The following is a 20,999-nucleotide window of genomic DNA, read 5'->3' as shown; positions in this document are numbered from 1 at the left end:
TATGTACGATGTCGGTACCCGCTGTTGTACCTGCGCTACGGGAGAAAACTTTACGTCAGCAACGCTTCCTTGAATACTTGTACTTTGGTACCTCCCGGGGTCATTATCCCTGCAAATCTACGGTGGGCCCTAGATCCCCGTTTCTTTGTAGTTTGCCTCCGACCCAGCGACCTTCGAACTCATTTACCTCTTACAACTACAACCTTATATGCCTGCTGTTCCTCCTCACAACAACACTTTCTATCTATATGGACACAGAGTTGGATGCGACGGACATACAATCTCAAGTACTTCAAAATACCCTTCTGGAGATATCGTCATCAACGAAACGGTCCGAAGCCGATAACCCAAACGAGACATGTTGCGTCATCTGCCTCGATAGCATTACCGAGGTCTGTGAGGCCCGGCCTTGCAGTCATCGGAACTTCGATTATCTTTGCCTACTAAGTTGGTTAGAGCAACAATCAAAATGTCCTCTGTGCAAGAGTAATATAGACGAGGTCTGGTATGATTTTGAGAGTGATAGCCCGGATGCGAAAAGCAGGGTGTACCTAGTTCCGCCCCCGAAGGCTTCATCGAAACAGCCCATACAGCCTCCCGCTCAAATATACCGACCGCGCACTTTTTTTTCGAGACCAAACCGTCGTCGATACGAAGAAGCACCACCACGGCCCGTCACTATCAGTGAGCCTATTCTCCGTAGACAAGATGTCTATCGAAAACAGCTGTACTCCTTACACGTAGGGTCAAACCAAAGATCAGGCTATCGAGATTTGACTCCTCAAGTATTCGAATCGGATCCCGAGATGATATCAAGGGCGCGAACATGGCTCAGGCGGGAACTCCAAGTTTTCGAGTTCCTTCGAACTCCGCCCACCGCGCAATCAAGCGACGATGCGACGACGAGAAGGCGCGCAAACAATGCCGAGTTTCTACTCGAATACATTATTGCTATCTTGAAAACTGTCGATATTCAAGGAAGCCAGGGGCAAGCCGAGGAAATGTTGAAAGAGTTTCTTGGTCGCGACAATACCAAGTTGCTCCTTCACGAGCTCAAAAACTTTCTCCGTAGTCCATGGTCGTTAGAGGCTTGGGATCGCAAAGTTCAATACCCTACGGCGAGGAAGCGGCCGATCGAGGAAGATGATGCGGAAAGGAACCGCCAGGAAAGAACAAGGTCTCGAACATCTGTGGCAGAAGAAGGGATTGACAGACGGAAACGGCGGGTAGTTGATTCCTACCGCCCTTCCTACTCAAGCCGTCGCCACAATAGGACAGAAGATACCAATCAATATATACCTGATTAATCTCCCAACCTGGTTTTTATTTGAAGCACTACGGTCTATTCGATATAAGCCTAAGACTAATATGCCCAGAACCCTGAAAGCCGAGTCAAGTCTCTTAGGCTGTGTGGCCAGCCAGAGCAAGGTGGATGATAGAGCGTGACGAGGCGGTTTCGTCATCTTTGGTTAACTCGGCGTAGCGCTTGCAAAGCTCCATTGCTATGCAATTGTTCATTGGGTGGCTGTTGTGCCACTGCACTTAGCAAATACCTACAATAACCACAGGGCATTAAAAAATGTGATAAGCTATGCCATAACGTAGCGCTTTCCACAGATTAATCAAATAAGTCTAACTTATTTCCATCCATCCTACTCACCGTGGATAGATGGTGAGCAAAGGTGTTATATAGGTAATCAATCTCTCCAGATTGCCTCATTGCCAGGTATGTCGGTGATGGATGTCATATACAGAGTGAGTGTCAGGGGCTAGTATGCAGTCTATTGCAGATATCTAGTAACGCCCAGCCTTCTAACCTCCTTCAAGGGAGATGGCTACCCTTTATATAGATAACACACCCTTGTTGTATCTAGCATCCACATGTCCTCATCCCTGACACTCACCGTCCTTACTTGCCTTTTATCTTGTGATTTTGCTTTCTTGCTTTTCAAGTCCTTGGTGTCACAAATGAAAATTGCTCTATTTGCAGCGGGAGTTCTTGCAAGTTTTGACCGAGGTTTGGAATTTGCAGTCCAGAATAGGTCTTGACTTGTACATCGTACTCAACAAGCTACCGCTTCCAGGTATCGTAATACTGGTGCCTTTTGACCTACTACCCCCTATCCTTCTGTGGGCTCTCGAAAGAATGCGCATTATGCATGATGAGTTGATGTGTGTCCTCATATTGTCTCGCAGTGACGGTGCTTTGCTGAGATATGTCAGTTAGAATCGGATCGCGACTGTTGCACCGGATGAAAGTGCGCATGCCCGTCATAGTGGCACGTGGAATATCGGGGAACCCATTCTGGGACTCGATATCTATGTGCTCCTTTTTAAGGCGCAAAAATCGCATCCTGTAAGAAAAGCGTTCGTGCGGCCGGAGGCCTATTACTCCGACCCTGTTCCCGTGCTGTTGTTCATTGCTGCTCTTCGTTGGAAGAGTAAGTAAGTTGCGGAAAACAGTCAGAGAACCCATGATAACAGCGACCGAGGCCTCTATATACTGCCAGAAAATCTTCTGTGGAATATCTAATCTCGACGCACCGCTAAGCTTGCTCGTGCGGACCATTGAAATACAGACTATAACAAGCGAGAGACATAGGAACAACCCTAGCCTGATTTTCTGGCTGTTACGTATTTTGACTCGATGTAGAACTATGATAGGAATGCTCGCGACTAAAGGGAAACTTGGTTGGCAACTTCTAGGACTCATTCGTAAAGCCTTTCCTAACAAAACATACTCAGGACATCCGAAAGTGCATCCAAGCCAGTAGTCACGCCGGTGAAGGATTCCAAGATCCTACTTCTGGAAGGATCCAAGCAAACAACTGTTATGACTGGGATTAGACCTGCAATGCCGCGCATTCAAAGTATCTATGATCACATACTCGATTTAGCCCCAAATTCCGGGCATACAATAAAGGGCGCTGAAACCACAAATAATCAAGAAACGACGGTTAGAGTAACCACCGCCCAGTAGAAGTAGTGAATCTTTTGTACTTGACGTATCAACTGTTTGAAAAAGGCTAGGAACGAGAACTTGACGTAGAAGACAGATGTCCAACTAATTACAAGGAATATGTCGTAGCTCTGAGTAAATTTGTTTGTGAAGTCAAGAGCGGCTTGCGTACTGAGCTGGGAGACGGCTGAAGGGTCATTCTGGAATGCTGTAGCAAGGTAAAGCCAATCACAGAGGTGGTATATTAGGCCAGTAGATCCCACAAGAAAAGCCGCTGCGATAAATAGGAGATAGCCGTCAACGAAAATGCGCCTCAGGGTTTTAATTCGAATTGCTGCTCTGGCAAACACAGATATCGTAGCAATAGTAAAGATCACGCCCACGGCCACCTATATTCTAGACGTGAGCTCATTGTATCGACCTGGCAGTTCATTAAAGACAATACATATCACAAACCCTGAATGTCCGCTTCTTAATACCCGCCAACTCATCGACTAGAATATCGTGCGATTGCTGAGATTGGTCCATATTAGGCTCCCTATGAGCACCTTAGTTGATCATGGCTTTCTAAAGGAGGAATTTAATAATCGGTATCTTAACTATAAATTCTAACTTAGTTTTAATTTACTATCCCGCCGTACGGGACAAGGACGTGGCCATAAGGAATATATAGGAAATATGGTAGTAATGGATGGATTGGTGCCTATCATCTATCCTTGGATCATCAGCAGCCCCCAACATACAAGAACCAACAAGAAAATCCAACACAAATGCTGTCCACCCAGATTTGCATGGCGGTGGTGGTAGTGCAGATAATTTCATATAAGCCGTAGCATTACCCCAATCTCACCGGCGAGGCTATGTCGAAACTCCAATACCACCCCACCGTCGATTACCACGAGGGCCAGTCCCACTGCATTCTTCATGTTCATGGCATTTCGTCTAAATCGAAGAGACAAAAATTTATGAAGTAGAAATCATTTCCGCTCTTCTCTCATTTCCCCGCTTGAACCAACTGGTATGATATATTCATTGTCGGGGTAAGTTCTTGTACTATCCCCGCTTCGAATCACATAATACCACATTTTGGTCCAGCCACGTGGAACCTAGGGTTCTAAGCTTCTTCAAATACCATTTTAATTCTCCACTGTGCTGTGACTCTGTGTAAGTCGTGAAACCTACGCACTTAACGCTCGTCACATCCCACCAAGAAATTTTCACGTCATCGCTGGTTTAATTTCACATCGATTCAGCTCGTGCTTTGGGAACTATTAGGGATTTCCATAAACACACGGCCAGTTGGGCAATGTAAAAAGCTCATGAAGTGGGGGGCGGATCTTTGATAGTTGAATACCTGAGAAACATAGCGGGGTGGATAAAGTTTTGGCAGCGATGTGCCGGTATGGGAATTAAATTTCTTACTGGCAAAATCATTAATACAAGGCTCGGTAATAGAATATCTCTAAGTACTGGAGTATCAGATAAAACTTTCTTGGTGGTAAATCACCTGTCTAGGTAGGTCGTTTTGTCTAGTGTGATTATCTAAATAGGCCCTCGGCGTACGGAGGAGCGTCAATGTACATAAAGATGCTAGCTTGACTATTTTATTTCTAGTACTAAGACAGCGTTGGCTGATCCTAAGAATAAATCGCATCATACATAATTGGTAAAGCTTCATCATAATTCATGTACATTTATGGCCGGTGCTGTTCATGGGCAAGATATTACTGCTTATTGCTACGGTATGAGTAAATGCACGGTACCTGTAATCAGACCTGCCTGCGCGTGGCAATTGCAAAATGTCAAATATGAAATTATTTGATTGGTTGATAATTCTCTTTATCAGTTACGTTTGTCAAAATACAGAAATGTAAATGATTTGATTCTAGGTACCTTCGTAGTAGGGCTGAATGTTGTCTGCGAAAAGATAAAAATAGGAAGGTACAATGTTCCACTTAGTGGGTTGATTCCATTTCCGGATTTAACAAGGGTGTTTGATTGGCCAATTGATGATGTGCATTTTTTTAAAGTTTGGACCTTATCTCCACTAGTAGAAGAGCCGCAAAGCTCTAACTACGCACCTTCCTTGGGAAGGTACGCAATTATTAAAATCAACTGGAAAATGATTTAATTTTTAGACAACTGCAGAATCAGTAATGCACTGATTCTGATTAGAATTTGATTTGGCCGCCCCCCCAACAGGTATAAAAGTCTGGCCATCCTCCCCCAATCTGGCATCTTTCTTCCTCCTTCATTCTACCATCCTCTTCACCAATCTCACCACAAGTCTTCTACTTCATACAATCATCATACCAATATATTTTCCAATCCTTCTATCTTCACTTGCTATCTCCTACTTCTACATCTTTTTACTTTTTACTTTTTATTTTTTACTTCTACCTTTTACTTCTATCTCTTTATTACTATACTGTCCTATCTTCTCATTATATCATACTTATTTATTTCTCGCTACCTATTTATACCCATCTTTCTTTTCCTTTTTTTTTTTTTGGATACGCTACAATCTTTGGATACTACTCTAACCTCATGTTACTTACCTAGCTCTTGTGTTCTAGACTTCGCCCCGGACACGATCCTCCGGCGATCGATGGAGACTGCCCTTGGTCGCCTACGACGAGACCTTGGCCTGCCTCCCGACCCGCGAATCCCTTCACCCGAACGACAGTGGCCTCTATTCCACCGACCGGCGAGGATCGTAGCCGTCTCACGTTCTCTGCCCGTTCCCCCCCCTAATGAGATTCGAGCCCTGACCTACTAATGTCTTGTGCCTTGGCCTCATAGGTACTAGATTAATGCTTATCTTGGGTACCCACGCGGTATCTAAGGAGGTGTGGGATGAACCTAAATACACGATACAGTGGAACTCTACTCATAGATCCATGACAAATATTGCCCTCGGCGTCCCGACATAAAAGTTTGCTGGTGAAGTATTTCTTTAATGCATACCTAGGTACAAGTTGGATATGGATAAAAGGTTTCTGTTTTTACTGCTTCAGTTCCATCTCTTGACTAGCGAAGCATATATTCATGTATCTACTTCATGCATGCTAGATAGCTAGGTACAATAATAGAATTTGTTGCGAAGTAGAATCTTGCTGAGGGCTTTTGGCCCGAGTAAATGCCCGTGAACTGCACACACTCCAACCTCTAGACAATGCTGAGGTACTTAGTACTATCTTAGACTTTGACAGGAGCGTAGAAGCGCGCCTTATTTCCCCTGTCAACCAAAGTCGAGGCCTAGTCCACGCGTGTACGCACACTTCCTAATTGTTTTGTGGGTACATTATAAACTGTAGTCAAACTAAGCTTTAAATATCATCATTCTAGAACTTCCGCATCCACAACTTCCATATCTGGGACGTCTTACTATAGATACTATAAGAAAATCAGTTTTTCAACGTGGTATTTTTAGTTTTTATTTCCCTAATTGTGATGTCGTTCCCTGTGAAAGTTAAAAAGTTTTGCGATCCGGCTTAGATCGAACATCGATAACATCCCTGTACCTACTTCGAGTACTAATGCTACCCTAGCCATAGAATCAAGGCTACCTAATCTATCTTACGATCAAATATCATCCACAATGCAAGGGAAAGCCCGACCGTCCAAAGAACTACAGAACTGTAACATAGAAACAATAGTTTCAACTATTCCTAAACATATCACCTAAGGTACAGTGGCCTCCCTTTTCGGTCCCAAAACTCTGGTATCCACGGGGCGTACTTGGGTTGCGTGTGGGCCAGGTCGTTCACGTACATCTCTCCGACCAGTTTCCAGATGCGTCTGCGATTTCGTAGCCCGTTAGGTATTTTCAACGCGCTGCCTTCCACGTCCCACATCCGCCAGGCCACCTGGCTAAGCTTACGGACGAGGAGTTCCCAGTTGGGTTCTTGGTCGCCATTAACACGTCGCCATTGCGCATAGAATTCCTTCACGGTAGTGACGTCGATGTCGTAAAGGAATGGTACGATTTCACCCCCTAATAGCATTTCACGCCACATCCACTGGGGTAGGAGCCCGTTGCATCGGCTGGGAATCCCGTTCTCTGATACTATGTAGGACCGAATAAGAACCTGTAGCTCATTTGGCAACGCTACGAGAGCTTTGTGAAATGTAATGGTCTGTGCGGTTGCTGGCCGCGCAGTTGGTAGGCTCTGCAGGTTGTCAAGGACTGTGGAAGTTAATTTTGGTATGGCCAGAGGGTTGGCCTCCTAGATACATGCGCGTATTAGCGAATCGTTAGTAGGATACTACCAAAATAGTGAATCGTGAATATAAGGGTTAGGTATATCATGCATAGGTACATACCCACCACTCGCCCTGGCCTAAAGGGTCGATATCGAAAATATAGGGCTGTGAGGGTATATAGTAACCGTGAGGTAGTTGGATTCTGTCGGTCGGCCAAGTTCTATGAACTTGATTGGCAGTATGGCTGAAGGTCAGACTAGCAACCATTCGCATGCGCAAGACTTTCCACAGGGTACGCAGGTCGCGAACTACAATGTTGTGACAGCGGCACATAATGGTCTCGGCCAAATCGATACAGGCTCTATGCACCGGCATAAAATATGGCGACGGGCCCCATGGGTCGTTTTGGCCATATATGCGTTCATACATATCATATGGCAGAACTATTCTACGGTGGTCCTCGTCACCAAACGTGGTGAAAATTCGGAAATCTGTGCCCCCCACAAACTCTGCACGAGTTTTCTTGATTTCTTGTAGAATCCGAGGGCTTGGTAGAGGCTCATTTTGGGTTTTCTCCCTATTGAGATTTTTAGATAGCAGTTCAAACTCGCGTTCTGGATCACTTAATAGTACGACGTCTGCCAGCCATTCCATAGCTTTGCTGAGCTGTGAAGTAGAAGGTAGAAAAGCCACATCGCAAATGGCGCAACAAAGCTGATTATAATAAGCTCTCGACATGGCTTTCTATGATGAATGTCCAGTACGTCTGTTAATAGGCTTTTTCTTCCCTTGCTCTTGAACTGAGAAATGTAGAGACTATGGATCTAGTGTTGATGCCTAATTGACCTTCGGATCGGAGCAACTATCAACCTGCCAAGGTTATAGGGAAGGATTCCTGCACGCATGAGCGTTACATCGTGCCAATGCCGCATGCTTTAGATAAAACGATATTGATTTAGAAGATAGCAACGGCATGCAACAGTTGTAGATCTGGTCGATTGTGATAAAATGGGGACTGTTAGGTACCTAACCCACCAATCAAAGAACGTTATAGGGCCTAATTTGGTATAACTTTTAAGCTTAGATAGTTTACTTTATTTCTTCTATAAAGCTTCATTATACCGATAGCTGAAAATTTCAAGTAAGCTCACCGGGATGAAGGAGCCAAAAGAGAATAAGCGATTATCGGAGGGTGAGCTGACAAAGCTTTACTAACCTATAATTGGCTATCGTTGGTGAAGTCCGAAGCTGAGTATTGAATCCTAGCATCTTGATTGGCCATCGGGACCTTTTCGCAAGGAATCAATGATCCCGTTTGCATCCCTCCGATTACCATCCGCTGTGAACGCGGTTCCGGACTTTTTGATAACGAGATTGATAGCTCACCTGGGCACCATCTACCTTCTACCATCCGTCATCTGTCATCTGTCATCCACACCCTTTTTTTCTTTTTTCTTTTTTATCGCATTTGGTTTCCTACCACAGCACTTTAAACTCGAGGACTAAACTTTAATTATCGCTCTGTGTGCATCAAGTAAACTTGGTTTGAATCTATACGTCAAATAATTATATCTTTATTTGAAGTACCTTAGCACAAGCATCAGTACTGTTTAGTACCCGTGTTGCATACCTATTATGGCGACAAACGGTGAAGATGCGACTTTGCATCTACCACGCATCCTCTGCTTGCACGGTGGCGGAACCAATGCTCGTATCTTTCGGGCTCAATGCCGAGTGGTGTCGCGGACGCTAGAGCCTTATTTCCGTATGGTGTATGCCGAGGCGCCTTACGAGTCTAGCGCCGGTCCCGACGTTCTCTCAGTCTACGCAGAGCACGGCCCGTTCAAAAGGTGGCTGCGTTGGCTTCCCGAACACCAGGAAGTGGAGGATGCCCGTGCGATCGCCGACGTAAACGCCGCTCTGAAAAGCGCCATGGATGCCGATGACCATCTGGGCGCCACAGGCCCCTGGGTGGGGCTCCTCGGATTTAGCCAGGGCGCCAAACTCGCGGCAAGCATATTATATCGACAACAGATCCGTACCGAGAAGCTGGGGCCGACGCAGGCAGGCTCCGACTGGAAGTTCGCTGTCATCATGGCTGGCCGGGCACCGCTGGTGAACCTCGACCCCGAAGTGTTCACGTCAACTATGTTAAGCAGGGCATCAGAAGTCGGTCTTACAGGCGCGCCAGATCTAATGGAAATGATGAGTGGAAGTCACATCTTAAAACTCCCGACTATTCATGTTCACGGCCTCAGTGATCCAGGTTTGAATCTGCATCGCGAGTTATACGAGGAATATTGCGATTCGGAAACAGCTAGACTGGTTGAGTGGGATGGGGCGCATAGGGTGCCACTGAAAGGAACGGATGTGCAACCCTTGGTGGATCAGATTCTAGACGTTGCGAGAACGACAGGAGCGCTGAAACATTAATGAATTTCATTTTCGTTATTTTGATTATGGTACAAAGAGGCCGTAAGCCTTTCTGACGAAGATTAAGAATTAGTCTTAGGTATGAGCTATATTAAGGAAAATGAGTATCTTAAGGAAAGGGGTTTCTACTTAAAAGCACACATCAGTACCTTACGTACCTAATGTATCTAACAGGTACCTACCAAAATAGACGCAGGGAACCCGTCATTTACAGATAGATTTGATACACATATAACACTTACACATCGCACTTGAACACCTTGCATTCAGATTTGCCAGTGAACATTGGATGTCCCTGACATAGACAATGACTGTAACGACACATTTGAAAACACGTACAATAAGACATGTCTAATACATATTCCTGTTCCTGGTGAATGTTAGAAGCTATGAGATAGTTAAAGACTCATCACATTCATATTGCATGATTGATCTCAAATTCCGTCTTCATCATTACCTGCCAAGTATTGAATCAATATCAACGTATCAATTATTCATCTCAACGTCGGTTATCCGATCACTACACTGGTCATATCCAGATGTGGCCAAGCTTCATTCCTGGTGTGGCCTTTAGCTAGGCACTATGGATGTCGTAGATAAAAGCACTTTGGGTTACGGCTCTTCTTTCTCTTCCTGCATGTCTCCCGCAAACCCATAAAACCTACCCAAGTTGCCTACCACTCTTCTCGACGGCCACTTCAAATCTATACTGCCTACACACACACACACACACACACACACACACACAAAGAGAAAAAAAAAACACATTCCGAAAGCCATCAACCCACTACCTACAATGCCTCCCTCCAGCGATCCCGACGAGATCAAGTCCATAGATGACCTCGAAACGGTACTGTCGAACATCATGGACCTCGAGAGCGATATCGAAGGCGATATTGTCGAGGACGAGATTCTACCGGCGTGGAAGTTTCGGAAGTTCAACGAGTGCATGGACTGGATCGTGGATACCTGGAAGAAACTCAACGAAGCCGAGGACCTGGATGTCTTCAGAGGGGGGTACGAGCAGGCACGAATCTCTGCCGCGCTGAAGACCCTCAAGTCGATCGAATCCAAGATCCAAACCGCCTTCGACGAGAGCACCGAGCAGGAGGAGCTCCAGGACTCCGACTAATAGGATGAGGGCAAGGGCACGATCGGAGACGGACGAGAATTCTTTTGGGCTGAGTGATCGGAGCCGATGGTTCCGATGGATAATACCTTGGTGCTATACGCGTCTACGCCCGGTCAAACCTGGCACGATGGCGCTATTTTTTTTGATTTGCAATGTTCTCCTTACTAAGTCCAAGTACAGCCTTTCATCTTGAAGCTGAGAATGCAATTTGTAACACAAGATACACTGGCTGTCTCGAATAGTTACCTGCCTACTCATAGCTAGCTACTTCATGGTAATAACTATATATCTTAATTATAAAATTATTACAAGCTGCCTTAATATCGTAAGAACATGAAATTCAATATAGAGATAGCAAAATTCAACCCTAGATCCGCATCTTTCCGATAAGATATAATGTAAGGAAAATATTTCAAAGTTAACAATCGGCACTCTGGTAGCTTCATAGGTATTTAAGCACGAAGTTAGGATTGAATAGGGGTTACATTGAAGCGGTGGCCTTAGAGAAATAAGCATCAGAAGGCTTATCCCCTTGACGGATGTTATATGTTGAACTGATACCCCCGGATATTCTATTCTCTAACAACGGATCTGACTCCCCTTGATATACATAGCCCGTAAACCCCTGACACTTAGACAGAGGTAGATACCTACATACCTATCTAGTAGAGTACGAACGCCTAGTTACCAGTATTATATCAGTGCGCGAACCGGAAATCCAAGCGCTTATTTCCCTCGTCAGTTGTCGTCGAGAGATAGTCCAATTTTTCCTCGGCAGTCATCGCGTTCCACTTCCGGTCCCTGTACCTATTTCGGAGGACGTAGTAGACCTTGGTCAGACCGTAGATCCCGATGTTTCCCACAAGGATGCCTATGAGCTGCCTGTTGCCGCGTCGGTAGAGGGGCGCGTCGTCTGCTCGGTAGATGTTCGATGCTATGATGCCGCCGGCTTGGCAGAACATGTTGTAGCATGCGGCTGAGACTGTGCGGGATCGCACGGTGTTTGAGTTTCTCGAGTTCCAGGCGACTTGGATGGCATGGGCTGTTAGGAGCTTGTTAGTATTTCTCTGCCGGAATAGAGGAAAAAGGGGGAGGAGGGGTAAACAGGGGCCGTCGTGTACCATTTGGATATGAAAGCAGGAGAGTTGTCACGGTCCAGATGACCCATCTGCTAGCACTCGACGTGTCGGCCACATTCAGATATATTAAGAACGGCAGAATCCAGAATTGCCCGACCACTGCAACAAGGGTGAGGTTGCCGAATATTTCGGCCGCGTACGTGTTTGCAAGCATCGTGAAGACTAAACCTAGTTAGCGGATATTATAGTTTATGTTTTGGTTCTTGAGGAGTCCCTTACTGTGGATTACCGTATTTGGAATAGACAGGAGGTTTGACGAGAAGGTATCGAAATTCATTTGTCGTAAGGACAGGGTTAGGTACTGCTGCTCCGGAACAGCGGGGATCTGGAAAGTAAACCCGATGATGTATAGTGGCCAAAGGTCAAAATCTTTAAGACATTTCCATAACAGCTTCGGTGTGATCGGTTGGCGATTGTGCATGCCGCTCTTACTTGGGTCTTCCCGTAGGACTCGGTTGACGATTATAGTCTCCTCCCGTGGCGTGAACCAACCATTCTTCCCTCTGAACCAGCTAGCAGTCTGACAGGGGCCGGCCGGCATCAGGACAAATGAGAATAACCCAACAATCAGGGTTATTAAGGCTTCCAGTAAGAAAAGCCAGCGCCAGCCAGCGTACCCGAGGACTCCTCGCATCTTCAGCAGGCCAGCACCGATGAGCGCAGAGAGGATATCAGCGACGCTCATCATAGTCCAAAAGAATCCGAGCCGGATGGTAAGTTCATGATGCTTGTAGAAGTACGATAAGTATAAGATAACCTGTATCCAATAATAATTAGGGTTAAAATCCCAAGAGGAAGATATCAGATATTAAGGTACTGACATCAGGGATAAATCCGCCTTGAAGTATTCCTAGCAAAGCTCGCGTAGCCAAGAACGAGCTCCGACCCGAAAGCCAAAACTGACCGCCAGCTACGATAGACCACAGCACCATTTGGCTTGGAATCCATCGGTCGGGTCCCATCCACTTCGACACAAGTTGCGAGGGTAATTCCGCGCAGAGAAAAGATAACTTGAACACCGTGTTTCCGAGATTGTAATCTCAACTCATGTCAGTGGGATAAAAAGCGGCGTGGACTTATGACCAAACACACCGTTTGTAGAAAAGTGAAGATCATTAAGGAAGTTGTCTGTGAGAGCTTGTGCTAGGTTCGCCCTGTCCAGCTCGAGTGCCATGAACATGACACATGCCCAGATCATAATTCTCCAGTCTATCTTCCGGACGATGGCATATTCCTCCGCCCATTTCCATCGCGCCTTGGGATCGAACCGGTGCAAGTTCTCCCTATTGCTGGATGAGCTTTTCATAAGCTGTCTACAAACCAATGTAGGACATACCAGTCATCGCGGGGTTGGTATTTTTCCGCCGTCTGAGGATCATCAAATACACTTGGCTAAACACATATAACTATCTGTCAGTCGCTTCCATTGACGATTCCTACTTTCGGTTTATGAGTTCGTTACCTGCGTCGCAATCGCGTTGATATCGAAGTCCTTTGTACGTTGGAACCAAAAACGCTTCTCCTGCTTCGGAGCTCCTAATGGCGGTACGCCATCACTATCAAGTGAGATAGTTGACTCTGTAGCTGTCTTCTTGTCGCTGATGTTTTGGACGAGAATAGTTGCCATCGTGACGCAATGTCCGCTTGAGATGGTCGCTTTGGTCGATCATATCTGGAAAGCCCTCAAGATATCTAGATAGTACATTATATATGCCTAGTATGGGATTAGGTGTAAGGTATCACGACGTAGGTGCTATGGTATCATCGATACTGATAATTAGCTATATGCCGCCACCAGCCAGGGATCAGGGTAAGAGTCCCCATGCGTGGGGGGCGCTGGGTCTCGATCACGGAATTATTATTCGAAAAATCTCTAGCGCGATTCACTATCTAGGTACCTATGCATTGCAGCTGAATGGTGATTGTGGGGTGACGATCGATACGCATACGCCAGCATGGTCTAGAATAAGCATTCTTGCCGCCGAAACAAACTTGGAGATAAGAAAAAACAAATAACAACTCAGCATGTGCTTTCAATTATGATAGCTGTTTGGATTAGGAGGTTACAAGATTCCGGGTTACCTAACAAAAAGTATTCAGTAATATAAAGCTATACCTGCAAGTTCAAATAGATGGTATAGCTATGGGTGTCACTTAAGTGCTACATTCGACCTAACCTTTACCCGAGTACAAGTCCTCAATCGCTGGGATTTACAGATAAAAAGCCGAAGCTACCTATCTATCGTCTAAGCCATTTGTCAAATCGAATTGCAATAAAAACGTTATTGCCAGAGAAGAATTTCAGCGATGAGAAAACGCTGACGAGCCAAGTAATGTGTATAATGTTGAACCGAACCGTATGATGACAATTGGAGGTGGAATGTCGCCATGTGTCGCCATCCGGTCTTTTCTCGATTATGAGTTAAAGTCGGACCCCGCTACAGGGACCTGTCACAGAGTATCTAATGTACCTGCGTACTCGAACAGACGATAGGCATTATGTCTGGTTTGGTTCAATTGAACTTGTAATAGTAAAAGATGGTTTCTACTCGCTGGGCTGGCTACTATCATCTTACAACGAATCCAGAGTCAGTCGGAGCTCTTTTCACATCCATGAATTACTGTTCCGTAATACTAAACTGTCTTACCCTATAACTTAATGGGTCGGCTTGGTCTCAGGGTCATCATATTTACTATCTCGACATTCATGTTCGTTTGTGAATCTTGATCTTGGCGTGTAACCTGGTAAGATAAAATAAGCCTGAGAAGGCTTTATAGGATTACTTGGCGTTTCTTCGTCTATGCTTAACGTAGCCAACATTACCTAAAGTCACACGCATACATTTTGCCCCTGAATGGCTTGCATGCGTCGAGGCTGTGCCCCACCACTAACGGCGTTCTTCATAGTCACTAGGATAGGTATCTAAGTTAACCGGCTCTGAATGTTTCCTGATATAATATACACACACCATCAAGGTATGTAATATGTATATACAAAAGGTATGCAAAATATATGCCCAAACTTAGTCGGTGAATACATATGTACAAGGAAATATATACAAGAGATACTTAAAACCTTTCCAAGCCTCGCCTCTACCAAACAGAGTCTAATTCTATATATAATATATATCATATATCGCACTAGATCTTATCAAGGATCTCATCCTCTTCTATGTCCATATTATCAGACATGTAATCATACTGGTCAAGCCCAGCGGACTCGTCGAAAATGTGGTCATTGAACTGCTTCTCGGCAAGAGTAGCATTACGCTCCACAATGTGGTATACTAGATCGCCGGGCTGTAAGTCTTCGGAAGATGTGATGGTGTCACCACTATGGCGGAGCTTGTACTCTGCCACGGTCTGCGGCCTTTGGGGCTCCTCGCGCTTGAGTGGGCCGCTCTTGTTCCACTGGTTGCTGTCGGCCTTGCAGTCGGGCTTCGTCTTGCAGGGGCCGATCGTCTTGGTCTTGCTGCCTTTAAAAGCAACCGTGAAGCTGCAATTCTTCCTGCCATTACACCCAGTTTTCTTATATATTCCTCTGGATCGGTATAACTGGCCCAGGATTGCCCCTTGGCCTATGTAGGATAGAATATAAGTAGATTGCTAATTTTGCTAACGGGGTGCCCATGGCTTCAACTTACGGCTATTCTCGCTTCTTGGCACGCAGCGGTTGATCTGGCCACCTCTATCTGCCTGCTTGGTCGTGGCGAAGGGGTACTCATCACAGTTATACCCCTTTTTCTTCAACTTCTTCTCGCTGCAGCGGTTGTTCTGGCCACAGCCTGCTGACAGCCTACGCTTTCTCTCGACATCGTAGAGAGGCTTATCCCAAGTAAGTTGCTTAGGCTTGTGTTTGCAGTGGACAGCTAGGTAATCAAGTCAGTTATTTAGCTGAGATATTCAAACTTATACTAGTTGAAGGGGGGCTAAATCTTCAGTGAGTCGTACCAAAGCACATATTGTGACAAACCTCTGGCATTCGATCACAATCAAACGTTACAACCCTTTTTTGAGTGGCCCTGATGATAAGCTCTGCACTGTCCAGAGAAGACTCCTGGCCGAGGGCCAGGGCCACGGGAGTCGCCGCGATGATTGAGAGAATCCAAGACGCCTTCATAATAAATATATATACAATGAAAACAAGGAAACAAGGTAACAAGATGTAAGTAGTAAAAGGGATACTGGATGAGCGTATGGAATTTGTTTAGTCTTCTATCTATATGGCTAAACTTGGTTAAAATATATATCCCTTTATATCTTCAATATCTCAACCTTTCTTAAATAGGACTCAGGACGGAATACCAGTGTGCCTTCGAACAACTTGTGGTAACGGCTTATGGCTTACAGTGATTGGGATAACTCGTTTCAGAAAAGCCATGGTAGTGCCCAACTCTTGCTTATGGATTGTATCAGGTAGGTAACCTCCTGTGGTAAGCATATCTATCAAGCTGTTGTATCTTATGTTGGCGGATTTGCCAAATACGGGAGGCGCAAAACAACTCGTTACGCGGAAATATTTTTAGTGGACGCCATAGATAGAGCAGGATGGGAAAAGGTCCCTTGGCTCCTACCAACTCGGCTGTTTCATTGACTTTGCGAACATTTGTTCGCTGACTGATGCTCAGATGCCACTAAAGGATGAGAAACAAAAAGGTGTTGGTTTACTTTGTATCTCAGGGATATGGTACCTAGGTATGTAGCTGGCATATGATAGCGGAATTTCTTTTCGACGAAGGTAGGTGGCTTGCCCCTTTTCGATCGGCATCATATAACGTACATATTCAATAGTTTGGGGTAGTGTTCATAACCAAGACATTCACGGGCCTGTACTACATAAGGCTGCACGCTGTTATATTTAGGGAACCCTCTAGCTTAAACTAGAAGGTTAAACAGCCCTACCACACCACTGGTCTATTCAGCTGAGCTGACATATGAAGTGAAGTTCTCAAGTACCAGGTATACTAGGTAGGTACTATATACTCAAGGCTATACGTGGAAATGTCAAGGATTACTCATGGGACACAAGCAGATAAGAATCTCACGAGTAATTAATTGAAGGAGCCTAATTAAGATTTGTTTCCGGTATGTCTTACAGGTCAAATTATGGGAATCGCAATCCTTTGTTTGACGGCACAAAAATAAAAGCTTGGTAGTACATAAATAAAGTGGCGGAGGATAGGACTCTTAATGGCGCATTTTGAAGGGGATACAACCAACAGCTGTATCTAAAAGTATCACTGGCTTTTAAACCAACCAAACCAACGGCCAAACGCCCAGCCATAAAACAATCCCTCCTCTGTACAACAATCGCCATTTCTGCGCGGGGTCCTGTTTAGGACTTGAGTTCTTACCAACATCAGAAGCCAAAGAACCAAAGAACTACTCTAATCATTGTCACTGTCCGACTGTTCTATTTTTCAAACAAAAAACTCAATTCAAAATCCGAATACACTACAACCCCACTGAGAGCAATCAATAACACGAAAAAATTACCACAATCCCCCACCATTCATCATCATGGAGCCTGCATCCTTGGATCTGACACTTCCTGAAGCCGCGCCCGAGCTCATACAGTTCAGGAAGTACGCCTGGAGCGCGAGCGCGTTCTACCTTTACACGCTCGTTCCCGGGGTGGACCTGGACGAGGTCGCCGTCGTCTTGCAGGGAGAGTGGCTCGAAGACGGGGACGACATGCCCATACTCAAAGTCGCGAAGCCCGAGGCCGACTTCTCGGGCAAGACCCTCGCGGACGTGGTCGCGGCGCACGTTGCGACGGACAAGGGGATCAAGCGCGACAAGAAATGGCGGGGCCGTGGGTCGAAGGGCGACGTAGACGTGTATCCGGAGGCGTTCGTGGTCGTGACGAAAACGGACTGGAAGGAGGACCGCGGGCTGCTGTTTGTGTACGTGATGGAAGGGGTGAAAGGGAGGGGTGGCAGGCTAGATAAGTACTTCTTCAAGTATGAGGACGGATATATACTGCTTTCGAGCGTGTGGCTTAACGACGAGACGATGGACGGCGCAAAGGAGGCATTTGATATCGATGGGAAGCATGATTTAGATGACGAGGAGGAAGAGGAAGAAGAAGTGACGACCGACGAAGAGGACGATGAGTGAAGGATACGGTAACAGGTAGAGTAAAACACACATGTACAAGAGCGCTTTAGACATAATATATCAGCGATTTAGGTGCATCAGATTGGCATCATGCATTAATTAGGTAAAACCTATAAGGATATGAAATGGAAATAACTATTAATCGTTGAGGTACTTATCAATATCGTATGAGTGTATTTAGAGATTGTATATTGTACCTAATTCGTAAGGCTTTGACAGCAACAGACATTAATTACAAGACATACCAAGATTCGCTAGTAATATCTTAAAAAGTCTCATTAAACCATTCACGAATATTCGTGTATAATGCAGCGCTCCTATATAATTGGAAAAAAATTAATTGTATGTTAAGCGATATCCCGGCAGGGATACGGGCTCTAAAGAGTTTTACAATTACGAACGCAGGAAGCATCTTCTTTGAGGCTGATACCTAAAAAGTTAGGAAGCATCGAGTCCACGGGCCAGCCGTGTTCAATGACCCCTATCTTACCTTTGCGAACAAGTCAAGATGGCAGATTCGAAGGCCGAGGAGGCCTGACAACCGAGAAACCCCTTTCCGTGGTGCGCGACTCTCTAGACACCCCTGCCCATAATCCCTGCAGGGAAAAGGATCGTCTCGAAGACATCGACGTCGCAGCCTCGGGAGCTCTAAGCGCGATACGTCCTGTCTCCGTCGGCCCTGGCGTGCCGTAATATAGATCAGATTCACGGAATGAATAGTCGCCCCATCGTGGATGTAAAGACTTCGTATCGGTATCAGTAGCCGCCACTGGGGATGATGACCCACTCTCCGAAGACCCCGAAGAACCAGTGTCAGAAGATGGCCTCGAGTAATTTGCAGAGTTACAATACACACTTTGATTTTCCGAATATGTCTGCTGCGATTGAACATAATCCTGAAGGGGGTTCATAGAGTGTTGCGGAGAGATGCGGCTGTGTCGCGGAGGTCGATAGTAACTCCAGCTTGAAGTGGAAGCCGAGTCACGATGGGAACCGCTACTGCCGCCCGAGTGGTGTGCAGATTCAAGATATACAGAGCTATCTCGATAACTGTCATTTTCCGGAGATGGATAAGATTCGGGGCGGTCCGGCAAATTAATCCTTACAGCTTCACGCCGGCGAAGTTGGCGAAGACCATAAACCTAATATAACTTATTAGTTTCCGTGCAACACATACCCCTTATTGGACTTCCGGATAACGTACTGAAGGGGCTGGATCGTCTGAATGTTGATAACATAACTTTCCAAGCTGTATTAAAGCTGGGATAAAAAACCCGAAAACGAGTACACACGCATGTGTAAAAAGGATTAGATAGCCGACGGCACTTCTCGCATTGTCTGATGCGACTCCAGGCACAAAAGCGACCATGCATAATAACGTCCCAAGTCGAATGATGGCAGACACCGTATCAATCGAGAATAGACTATAGGCCTGAAACTGAATGATGGATGCTAGTAAGACGAGTTCGCACGCTGCGAGGACTACTAACTGTGCCTTTCCCGATATCTGAAGCCCCCCGATGGCGATACCGCGGATAAATACTAGCACAAAAAGAACAATGATGAACGATTTATGCTGCTGAGTTAGGCCATCCGATGAAGATACCTGGCGGTATTGTTTGCGGCCATTGAAGATCAGAATACCTAGACTTCGCATTGGGATCTGGAAGAAGAGCCAGACAAATGCGACAAGGATACTGAGTATGAAGGCCGATGCATATAGAATATGCCAGTATGGCAGATACGACGCATTGTCAAGTTGATAGCACGATAGTGCTATTAGAGGCAGCATGAAGTAAGATAGAACAACGTGCAAGGTGCGATTAAAAGTCCGAAGTAGACCAGTATCGGAACCATCAGGTCGAGTTGAAAGCCAGAAAATCTCCAGGCAAAGAGCGGAAAAGGCCGCGATAACAACAATAAGTACGACCATATTCACCCATGTGTCCATTATGGTGGGAGCACCAACAATTTGAGTCATCAACTCGAGGCCGAACGTCCCTCCATAAGTACCGTTTATCTCGTAGATCCCATCATGGATGCCCTTATAAGCAAACCTGCTTGGGACCAAATCATCTGCAAAAAGCGACATCCATCCCAGCCGGCTAACCGCGGGCTGATAGAAGCCTGGGTAGAACAGGCTCAAACTTCCTGTGAGGAAGATGAACTGAAGGTACTGCAAACAATCGGCAAACCCTGGAAGAACGGCCCTGAGTGAAGCCGCTGACGACTTGAGACTGTCTTGGACAGACCTAGCAATGCCGATTAGTAGAACGAAGAAGAGGATGCTTAACGGCACATATCGCAACGCCCCTCGTAAAGCAGGGGTAATTTCAGGGGTGATGTTAGCTTGTAGACAGCCGTTTTCATTTGCATCATGGTCAATTAAGTGAATCGTAGTGTGAAAGGTAGAAAATGAATGGAAAGCTCTTGTATCGATGGCTGCCTCCATGATCAAACGCGATTGGTTTATGGTTGGGATTTGTTGGCAAGTTATATTAGGTGTAGTACGGCGAATACTCGTGGAGCGAAGCTGATCGAGTTCAACGTCTGTCGCCGCTATTCTCGTAGCCCATTCTTCACATCCACTGCCGCTCGTCCGGCGGCCGACGACTAGGGAAAGTCGGTCATGAGTTTTGTTGGTGTGTATTAAGCTGGTAGATAGAGTCTCCGGGACGAATCTACTCTCATCAGGTGTGTAACCATCGCAATGTTGCCATTGTACGTAGGCAGCTGAAGCATAAGAAAGGAAAAGGTGCAATAAAGCAAAGCGCATAATCGCGGTATATTAAACGACTTTACCGTCGTCGCACGCGTCAACAAGTGCAAAGAATATCAAGTATTGTACACATTTGTTTAGACGACGCTCAACCCCTACTCAAATAAAATTTTTACTGAATGAAAGTTGATTTTTCCGTAAATGCTGAAAAGCTCACAACATGTTTATATTTGTATCCTTGAAAGAATTTCTTGAGGCTTCGGCACTTCTGTTGTGCTAATGCCAGGATAT

The 20,999-nt window shown here is 45.6% G+C and overlaps 10 protein-coding genes across 10 annotated transcripts; 4 read left to right on the top strand and 6 right to left on the bottom strand.

The window, feature by feature from the left end:
• Positions 1-8: 8 nt before the first annotated feature.
• On the top strand, positions 9-1,571 carry F4812DRAFT_470361 (uncharacterized protein; the record flags this gene model as incomplete). Its single annotated transcript, XM_047938973.1, has 1 exon — positions 9-1,571. The coding sequence occupies one exon, from the start codon at positions 9-11 to the stop codon at positions 1,305-1,307; it is 1,299 nt and encodes a 432-aa protein (XP_047791713.1). The 3' UTR covers positions 1,308-1,571.
• A 542-nt stretch (positions 1,572-2,113) lies between these two features.
• On the bottom strand, positions 2,114-2,569 carry F4812DRAFT_457935 (uncharacterized protein; the record flags this gene model as incomplete). The annotated part of the gene is made up of 1 exon (XM_047937260.1): positions 2,114-2,569. The coding sequence occupies one exon, from the start codon at positions 2,567-2,569 to the stop codon at positions 2,114-2,116; it is 456 nt and encodes a 151-aa protein (XP_047791712.1).
• Positions 2,570-2,943: 374 nt separating this feature from the next.
• On the bottom strand, positions 2,944-3,487 carry F4812DRAFT_457934 (uncharacterized protein; the record flags this gene model as incomplete). The annotated part of the gene is made up of 2 exons (XM_047937259.1): positions 2,944-3,348; positions 3,416-3,487. 2 exons carry the CDS (start codon positions 3,485-3,487, stop codon positions 2,944-2,946), a joined length of 477 nt encoding a protein of 158 aa, XP_047791711.1.
• Positions 3,488-6,252: 2,765 nt separating this feature from the next.
• Positions 6,253-8,154, bottom strand: F4812DRAFT_422906 (uncharacterized protein). The gene is made up of 2 exons (XM_047933713.1): positions 7,286-8,154; positions 6,253-7,188 (listed from the first exon to the last, which is right to left on the bottom strand). The coding sequence occupies exons 1-2, from the start codon at positions 7,901-7,903 to the stop codon at positions 6,640-6,642; spliced, it is 1,167 nt and encodes a 388-aa protein (XP_047791710.1). The 5' UTR covers positions 7,904-8,154; the 3' UTR covers positions 6,253-6,639.
• Positions 8,155-8,501: 347 nt separating this feature from the next.
• On the top strand, positions 8,502-9,848 carry F4812DRAFT_422904 (serine hydrolase FSH). Its single transcript, XM_047933712.1, has one exon. The coding sequence runs from the start codon at positions 8,801-8,803 to the stop codon at positions 9,596-9,598; it is 798 nt and encodes a 265-aa protein (XP_047791709.1). The 5' UTR covers positions 8,502-8,800; the 3' UTR covers positions 9,599-9,848.
• A 546-nt stretch (positions 9,849-10,394) lies between these two features.
• F4812DRAFT_457931 (uncharacterized protein) lies at positions 10,395-10,730 on the top strand (the record flags this gene model as incomplete). Its single annotated transcript, XM_047937258.1, has 1 exon — positions 10,395-10,730. One exon carries the CDS (start codon positions 10,395-10,397, stop codon positions 10,728-10,730), a length of 336 nt encoding a protein of 111 aa, XP_047791708.1.
• A 480-nt stretch (positions 10,731-11,210) lies between these two features.
• On the bottom strand, positions 11,211-13,605 carry F4812DRAFT_470359 (MFS general substrate transporter). Its single transcript, XM_047938972.1, has 7 exons — positions 13,332-13,605; positions 13,206-13,261; positions 12,962-13,152; positions 12,691-12,908; positions 12,089-12,626; positions 11,852-12,031; positions 11,211-11,772 (listed from the first exon to the last, which is right to left on the bottom strand). Exons 1-7 carry the CDS (start codon positions 13,494-13,496, stop codon positions 11,429-11,431), a joined length of 1,692 nt encoding a protein of 563 aa, XP_047791707.1. The 5' UTR covers positions 13,497-13,605; the 3' UTR covers positions 11,211-11,428.
• Positions 13,606-14,766: 1,161 nt separating this feature from the next.
• On the bottom strand, positions 14,767-16,096 carry F4812DRAFT_422903 (deoxyribonuclease NucA/NucB-domain-containing protein). The gene is made up of 3 exons (XM_047933711.1): positions 15,821-16,096; positions 15,514-15,738; positions 14,767-15,447 (listed from the first exon to the last, which is right to left on the bottom strand). The coding sequence occupies exons 1-3, from the start codon at positions 15,987-15,989 to the stop codon at positions 15,011-15,013; spliced, it is 831 nt and encodes a 276-aa protein (XP_047791706.1). The 5' UTR covers positions 15,990-16,096; the 3' UTR covers positions 14,767-15,010.
• Positions 16,097-17,287: 1,191 nt separating this feature from the next.
• F4812DRAFT_328069 (uncharacterized protein) lies at positions 17,288-18,158 on the top strand. The gene has a single exon (XM_047931538.1). The coding sequence runs from the start codon at positions 17,390-17,392 to the stop codon at positions 17,987-17,989; it is 600 nt and encodes a 199-aa protein (XP_047791705.1). The 5' UTR covers positions 17,288-17,389; the 3' UTR covers positions 17,990-18,158.
• Position 18,159: 1 nt separating this feature from the next.
• F4812DRAFT_328068 (uncharacterized protein) lies at positions 18,160-20,990 on the bottom strand. The gene is made up of 2 exons (XM_047931537.1): positions 19,194-20,990; positions 18,160-19,131 (listed from the first exon to the last, which is right to left on the bottom strand). The coding sequence occupies exons 1-2, from the start codon at positions 20,763-20,765 to the stop codon at positions 18,493-18,495; spliced, it is 2,211 nt and encodes a 736-aa protein (XP_047791704.1). The 5' UTR covers positions 20,766-20,990; the 3' UTR covers positions 18,160-18,492.
• Positions 20,991-20,999: the final 9 nt, after the last annotated feature.

Source organism: Daldinia caldariorum (assembly GCF_022478825.1).
Source record: "Daldinia caldariorum strain CBS 122874 unplaced genomic scaffold F4812scaffold_5, whole genome shotgun sequence".
Classification (NCBI taxonomy): Eukaryota; Fungi; Ascomycota; class Sordariomycetes; order Xylariales; family Hypoxylaceae; genus Daldinia; species Daldinia caldariorum.
Note: the sequence above shows the minus strand (reverse complement) of the source record. Positions and strands in the feature narration are given on the sequence as shown.